This window comes from Arachis duranensis, chromosome 1, assembly GCF_000817695.3.
Source record: "Arachis duranensis cultivar V14167 chromosome 1, aradu.V14167.gnm2.J7QH, whole genome shotgun sequence".
Classification (NCBI taxonomy): Eukaryota; Viridiplantae; Streptophyta; class Magnoliopsida; order Fabales; family Fabaceae; genus Arachis; species Arachis duranensis.
Window position 1 is genome coordinate 43,015,051 of NC_029772.3, and position 8,165 is coordinate 43,023,215.

At 34.2% G+C, this 8,165-nt stretch overlaps 1 protein-coding gene across 1 annotated transcript; it reads left to right on the forward strand.

Moving 5' to 3' along the window:
- The first annotated feature begins 1,395 nt into the window (after positions 1–1,395).
- Positions 1,396–4,879, forward strand: LOC107487211 (uncharacterized). The gene is made up of 4 exons (XM_016107825.3): positions 1,396–2,060; positions 2,367–2,603; positions 2,699–2,916; positions 4,149–4,879. The coding sequence occupies exons 1-4, from the start codon at positions 1,770–1,772 to the stop codon at positions 4,327–4,329; spliced, it is 927 nt and encodes a 308-aa protein (XP_015963311.1). The 5' UTR covers positions 1,396–1,769; the 3' UTR covers positions 4,330–4,879.
- The last annotated feature ends 3,286 nt before the right edge of the window (positions 4,880–8,165 follow it).

The following is an 8,165-nucleotide window of genomic DNA, read 5'->3' on the forward strand; positions in this document are numbered from 1 at the left end:
TTTATAGAACAAAAAATAGAGAAAAATAGAGAATGATAAAAGAGAGAGAAAAACATAAAGAAAAAAGAATGAGAGAGTAAGTTTGTTAATTTTGGAAAAAAATATTATCTTAATTATAATAAAAAATAACTAATAACACATTTTGATTTATCAAATTTCTAATAGACAGAAATAAAAATGGGAAAAAGGTGGATAAGAGGATGTAAGAAGAGAATTTATTAATTTTGGAAGGAAATATTTTGTTATATAAAATTTAAAAGAATTTAACGTGTATACTTTTATATTTGACTAGGTGTTAAGTTTGTTGCACAAATAGAAATAATTAATTTTTATACTTATTATTTTAAAATAATCTTTTTCTCTTTATGTATATAAAAATATAATTAGATATTAGCATAAAAAAATTATATTGATAGTTAAAAAATTAACACAAAATATTTTTTCTTTAAAAAAACAATTGAATCTTAATTCTAACTTTTAATCGCAATATTCGTATTCTTTCTAAATTATATGTAATAAATATTTGAAGAAGGAAAAAAAAGTAAAAATATAGATTAAAAAATAATAAAAAGTAAAAATTTAAAATTAAATAAAAAAATATGTATATAATAATAATAATATCTTTTATTTGAATTACATTATATTGTTAATTTTATGTTTTGTAGAATAAAAAGTAGAAAAAATAGAGAATAAGAAAAAAGAGAGAGAAACATAAAGCCAAAGAATAAGAGAAGGAATTTGTTAATTTTAGAAAAAAATATTTTAATTGTAATAAAAAATATTTAGTGACATATTTTAATTTATCAAATTACTAATAGACGTAAATAGAAAAGAGAGAAAGATAGATAAAAAAATACGGTAAGAAACTTTAATAATTTTGAAAGAAAATGTTTCCTCTCATTATGTGATTCTTAGAAAATATATATATAATTTTTTATTTATTAAATATTAAAAGAATAAATTAATATTATTTTAAAAACAAATTATCACAGGCTCACAACTTATATAAAATATAAAATAGTAAGAATTAGATCTTTTAAATTTTAAATTTGTATTTTAAAAGGTAAAATATAATTTTTTATTTTTAAATAATTTTTTTATATTTATTTTTGGTCTAACCTATAAAATAAATAGTAAAAGATCATATTTTTTCTCTAAAATAAAATTCAAACTTTAGAGAATACAAATCTAAATAGCAATAAATTTTTAAAAAGTAATTATACATTTAAATCATTGACGCCACGTTTCCTCACTTGCAAGTGAAGGTAATCTATGCCGTTTAGGCTTTTACTACACCCGTCACTCCAAACCCCACTCGACGCTTTCTCATAAGGGCGCGTGGTACTGGTAACTATATCGAAACGGCACCGTTTTATGTCGCTTTAAGTCCCCAATCAAACGTTCCCAAAGTGAGAAGCGAAAGAAAAGAAAAGCAAAACAGAAAGCACTTCTTCGATTTCTTTTCTTATTCCTCAAATCGCAAAACAGTTTCTCATTCCGTAACCGAAGCGCTTCTCTTCCCATCGCCATCACTACCACCGACTCCTTCATTCCTCAATCGGGTTCTTGCATTCGCGGTGGTGGTGACGCATGGGATTTGAAGCGATTCTTCAAAACGCTATTCAAGAATCATGATTAACCGTTGATATAGAAAAAGGATTTTTTTTTTTTTGGGTGATTTTCATCTACCAGTGGTTGGTGAAAGGAGGGAGCTTTTTGTGGCACCGACCAAATTAGGGTTTTGATATTTGTTTTATTCGGAACTTCGGATGACTTATTACGAGAATGACGGTGGTATTGGTGGGGGTGGTCGGAGAGAGGAGGTGGTGCCGGACCTCGCAATCACAGTCCAAGCTGATGAAAACAATGGGGACTATTTGAAACTGAAGAACGGTCCTAACGGCGATGATTCTGCGGTAGGTGCTGTCGTGGTGGAGTCTCCGGCTCCGGCGAGAAGATCCGCCGTGTGTTATTGGGCGAAAATGGTGTTGTTGTTTCTGTGCCTTGGGTTTTTGGCTGTTGTTGTGCTCAAGTGGGTTGGACCCTATTTCATAGACAAGGTTTGTGCATTTTCCTTTTTTATATATACTTTTTATTTTTAATTCTTGATATATTATTAATTTCCTAAAATAGTTAACAAAACTGGTTGTTGTTGGATTTGGCTGTGCTATGGGTTTTGGGATTTGGTTTTTTGCTTGCAACATTTTGATTCTGAGATGCATACCATATGTTTGAAATGATGTTGCCTAGCAGAAACCGAAGTGGAAAACTTGATGTGTTGGCGTTCTTTCCTTTTTAAAACTAGTGGTGAATATTATTGATCTTCTGTTAGCTGTTCTCATTGATGCCTTAACTTTTGTTCACAGGAGATTATTCCAGTGATAAATTGGGAGACTAAGACATTCAGTACTCCAGTGCTAACTGTGCTGCTGTTTGCTTCTGTTGCACTCTTCCCAACCATACTCTTGCCATCAACACCTTCTATGTGGGTTGCTGGGATGACATTTGGTTATGGCTTTGGATTCTTGCTAATTATATCAGCAGCTGCAATCGGTGTATCGCTTCCTTTCTTCATCGGCTCAACCTTCAATCATAAAATTGAAGTACATACCTTGTCTTCAACCGGACTCAATTTTCGGTGTTTGCCTCTCCATCTCTGCTAATTAGGATCCAATATTTTTATTATTCTTTTTTGCAGGGGTGGCTGGAAAAGTATCCAAAGAAAGCCTCTATTCTAAGATCTGCTGGTGGAGGAAGTTGGTTCCATCAGTTTCGGGCAGTTGCCTTGATCAGAATTTCTCCATTCCCGTACATAATCTACAACTATTGTGCTGTGGCAACAAATGTTAAGTACGGGCCTTACATAATTGGATCCTTGGTAGGAATGGTGCCAGAAATATTTGTTGCAATCTATACGTAAGTTTCTCCTGAATAGTAGCTATGAATTCGCCCATATTCTATTTGTTGCATATAGTTAGCTGGATCATTTCTTGAATAACTAGTATTTGCATTCAAAAGTTGTCATGCATCCCTAGCATATAGGGTGAGGTGATCAACTCATGTACGTGCATGCCATACCGTGGATATATGGTGTGTAAGTGGCTTCAATATGAATATGTTACTATGTTGGGGAGAATTGTTATCTCAAGAAAACACAATTCTTTATACTATTCTTTCATATTTAGTAATACTTGCTTTAGCTGGATGGTATGGTATTAAACCTTGCATAATTGACAGGTCTGCGAGTTGCTTTAATGACTATTCACGCATAGATCTATCTTGAATATAGGCCTTTAAATTCTGTTTTGTTTCCTTATTTGTGAGGTGGGTATTGCTTCTGTGTCTGGGTTTTGGGCTTTTGCTTGATCATCTCAATTCCTTTATGCTTCCTACCAAACCCAAGAAATATTTTTAGATAAACAAGTGCATCGTTTAATCTTTGAGCTTCTTCATATGATGTTCTCACATTTGAATCCTCATTGAATTTGATAAGGAATGTATACTGGGTTTGTAAACTGGTATTTATGTCTATGACTTAGATGCTTTATTATAATTGGAGCAGTTACATATTTCTGTTAACAGTTGTTTCCATTCTCATTTAGATGGTAATTAGGACTATCAGGTGGTTTTATATCTCCAACTATTCTATTACTTTGTATGTAGGAGATTGATCCGTTTCTGTGTGTGACTAATGGTCTGTTGTGGAAATCCCGGTTTCCACTGTTTGCCAAATTGAAATTAGAAAATAAGATTCTTATCTGCCTGTTCTCCCTTCTGCAATGTTATCTGTCACCATTTTCACCCATGTCCCATGCTATAGCTTGGGTGGCAACTCCGGAAGATGGCAAGTTGGAATTGCAATTTGCAACACGGCAGTATTTAGCTATTCTGTTTCTGTTTTCAATATCATGACTTTGCTTTTTTCCCCTCATTTTGGAAAAGATTAAATCAAAGTAAAGGTTTTACAAATACCTTTCTGTTCTTGTTAACATCATAGATTAGATTGTTTTGGTTCTCATTGGCATAAATACTTTTCTGTTCTTCCCGTTAACCATTTCAAATGCTGGTTTTGTTGTCTATGATACAAACCAACAATGCAAAAAATCTTGACCACTTGAACCAAATTTTCTCTTTTGCTATTTTCGTAGGGGAATTCTAATTCGAACTCTGGCTGATGCTTCAAATGAAAAGCAATCCTTATCTGCAGAGCAAATCATTCTGAATGTTGTTGGCTTCTGTGCAACTGTGGCTACAACGATCATTATAACAGTTTATGCTAAGAGACGACTCAAGGAGTTACAAACGGAGGAAGAACCCTTGTTGCAATAGCCTATAGTAGGGGGTCTATTCATGGATTCATTGTTCCTGCACTGAAGTGAAAGCATATTCTGCTATTGGAAACTGGCTATGGCTAGTGGTGCTCATTGCACTTATGAATGTGGTTTTCAAAACAAGTAGCTTCATTCATGGGAAGGGAGGATCAACCATCAAATGTAATATAATGGGTGGGTATGGTTGACCGTTGATGATGTTTGAGGAACCAAGGATATCAAATTCTCAAGTTAACTTAAACTACTCTAAACTTTACGAGTTACCTACTACTTGAGTTTAACTATTTAAGTTTAGGTGAATTTGAGTTTGATAACCTTGGGGAGGAACAAGCTAACATGACTGACAAGTATTTAAGTTCAGCATTTCCGTTTCTTGTTCCTCTTTATTATAGTTCTTTTTTTCATTTATAGAAATTGTTCTCAATGTTGGTGTTTCTTTCTCTCTCTGGCATTGTATATGAATGAAATTCCTGATTTATAGAATGTATCCGAGCTCGGAATGATTTTTCTTTGTAAAGCAACTATATCAATGATTGTTTACTTTCTCATCCACTATCTCTGCAATTGGTTTATTAACATGCAAGTCACAATAATTATTGTCTGCATTGATAAATCACAGCAGCAACTAATACCAAAAGGATAGGGAAAAAATTGATCTTGGGAGGATTTAGAAAGTTTGGTTTAAGACATGTTTTCGGGAGATAAGACTTTTTTAGGAGGAGATTTAAATGGTCATGTTGGGAGAGAAGTGGATTGGGTATGGAGAGTATTCACGAAGGCCATGGTTTTGGAGTGATCAATGCTAAGGGTAAAACTATTTTGAACTTATCTTCAACTTTTGATTTTCTCATCGCAAATACATGTTTTAAAAAGAGAGACGAGCATTTTATAACCTATAAGAGCGGCATGACAAGCTCTCAAATCGATTTTTTCTTGTTGAGGAGAGTCGACCAGAAATTTTGTATTAATTGTAAAATTATCTCGAGAGAGAGTTTGACAACACAACATAGGGTGTTCATTATGGATTTTTTTTGTTGAGCAAAAATTGAGGAAAAGACATCATACGAAGAATCCAAGGACGAGGTGGTGGCGGATGAAAGATGAAAAACAAAGAAGCTTCCTAAGACAAAGAAGCTTCCTAAGACGGATAAGAGAAGAAGCAAAGTGGGATGGGACTGGAAGCGCGGAAGAGACGTGGAGGGAGATGGCAGAAGTTATTAGAAGAACAACAAAAGAAAGTTTTGGTGAATCTAAAGGAATAGGACCAAGAGACAAGGAGTCCTGGTGGTGGAATGCGAGTGTACAAGAAAAAATAAAAATAAAAAGGGAATACTTTAAAGAGTGATCTTTATGCCGCAAGACAGATAACTGGAAAAGATATAAGGCGGCTAAGAAAGAGACAAAAGTGGCTGTAAGTGAAGTAAGAACAAGAGCATATGAGGGTCTCTACCAGTCTTTGGGCACGAAAGAAGGAGAAAAATGTATATATAGAATCGCAAAGAGCCATGAAAGAAGAACGAGAGATTTGGATCAGGTTAAGTGCATAAAGGATAAGGATGGAGAGGTGTTGACTCAAGAGGAGAAGATTAATGAAAGGTGGAAGAGTTACTTCTACGAGTTATTTAATGAGAGAAAGAAGACTCTTCCGAGCCTTGGTTGGTTATGCACAAGGAAAGAAGATCAAAACTTTGACTACTATCGAACGATTCGAGACTTCGACGTAAAAGATGCTCTAAAGCAGATGGCAAATGGCAGGGTAGTAGGACTTGATAATATCCCGATTGAGGTTTGGAAGGGTCTTGGAGAAAAATGTATCAACTGGTTAACCAAGCTTTTTAATGAGATTTTAAGGTCAAAGAAGATGCCTGATGAGTGGAGAAAGAGCACCTTGGTACCTATTTACAAGAATAAGGGGGATATACAAAGTTGCGGAAACTATTGAAGGATCAAGCTCATGAGTCATACCATGAACTTATGGGAAAGGGTGATAGAATAGAGGTTGAGAAAAGAGACACAAGTAACAGAGAACCAATTTGGATTTATGCCAGGCAGATCTACCACTGAAGCGATATACCTATTAAGAAAGATGATGGAGAGGTATCGTAATAATAAAAGGTATTTACATATGGTGTTTATTGATTTGGAAAAAGCATATGATAGGGTACCAAGAGAGGTCTTATGGAAGGTTTTAGAAAATAGGAGAGTAATGATCACATATATTCGTGTAATTAAAGACATGTATAATGGGGTCACAACTAGTGTGAAGAATCAAGGTGGTGTGACAGAGGAATTTTCTATTGGTATAGGATAATACTAGGGATCATTCTTAAGTCTATATCTTTTCACGTTAGTCTTGGAAGTACTCACATATCACATCCAAGAGCCTGTGCCATGGTACATGCTTTTTGCCGATGATATTGTCCTTATGGGAGAGTCAAGGGAAGACCTAAATAAGAAGTTGGACTTATGGAGAGAAGCTCTAGAAGTGTATGGTCTGCGCATAAGCCGTAGTAAGACGGAATATATGGAATGTAAGTTCAGTCTGAGAAGGGAAAACCCTAATATAGAGGTGAAGTTTGGAGAAAACATCCTACGAAAAGTTAAAAGTTTTAAGTATCTTGGGTGCATCATACAGGATAATGAAGAGATTGAACAGGATGTAAATCATAGGATCCAAGCAGGTTGGTCAAAATGACAGAGTGCATCTGGTTTTATATGCGACAAAAAAGTGCCTTTAAAACTTAAAGGTAAATTCTACGACACCGCTATAAGATCGGCTATATTTTATGGTACGGAGTGTTGGGCGGCCAAAGGGGAACACGAACATAACCTGAGTGTGGTAGAGATGAAGATGTTGAGATGGATGAGTGGTCATACGCGATTGGATAAAATAAGGAATGAAGATATAAGCGAGAGAGTTAGAGTAGCACCCATTGTAGAAAAGATGGTTGAATCGCGTCTCACGTGGTTTGGACATGTGAGAAGAAGACTGATAGAACACCCAGTCAGGAGGGTGGATGAGATGGAAGATGGATAAGGGACGAAAGATAGAGGAAGATCTAAGAAGACCATTTATGATGTGATCAAACGAGATCTACATGTAAACAATTTCTCTGTAGACATGATACATGACAGAGTATAATGACGACGTTTGATTCATGTAGCCGACTCCACCTAGTGGGACAAGACTTTGTTGTTATTGTTGTTTGTTGTTGTTGGTTTGCATATCAAAGTAATAGTAGGTAAAACATTAAAAAAAAAAAGATAAGAAACTTTCAAGATTAACAAATTTTGAAATACAATCAGTTAAGTACAACACAAAACCACACAATCTAGGTTGCATAATAATAATAAAAACCAAAGCACGGAAATGTTAATTCAGATTCTGAAAACTTCATTTTATTTATTTAGCTATGGAAACGAATATGATATTCTACTTGTCTAAATACTAAATATTGAAGGCTAGCGTGAGAGTTTAACCAATTTGAACTTCATTTAAATGACATCAGTAGGTTTAACCCAAAAAAAAAAGTCAATGAACTATAATTCAAATGGCATAATTTTCTCATATTTACTTAAGAAGTCGTGGGTTCGAGTCTATTTATCTTCGATAAGAAAAAGGAAAAATTACCAAAAATAAGATCAGTTGGAATCTAATTGAATTCAGATATATGGTTTAAACTCGATAATTAATAAAAAAAGTTATCTAAATCGCAAACACAGAGCACACTTGAATTAAGTTCTTTTTTTCTTTCCCTTTTTATTTTTTATTTTTTATTTTTTTCAATGGAAATGCACACTTGTATTACTATTCTTTTTTTTGTTTGGACCTGA

Excerpts from the sequence above, each read along its gene's own strand:
- LOC107487211 (XM_016107825.3), top strand. The coding sequence starts at position 1,770 with ATGACTTATTACGAGAATGACGGTGGTATTGGTGGGGGTGGTCGGAGA. Across the intron at positions 2,061-2,366 it reads GACCCTATTTCATAGACAAG|GAGATTATTCCAGTGATAAA; the intron begins GTTTGTGCATTT and ends TTTTGTTCACAG. Across the intron at positions 2,604-2,698 it reads CCTTCAATCATAAAATTGAA|GGGTGGCTGGAAAAGTATCC; the intron begins GTACATACCTTG and ends TCTTTTTTGCAG.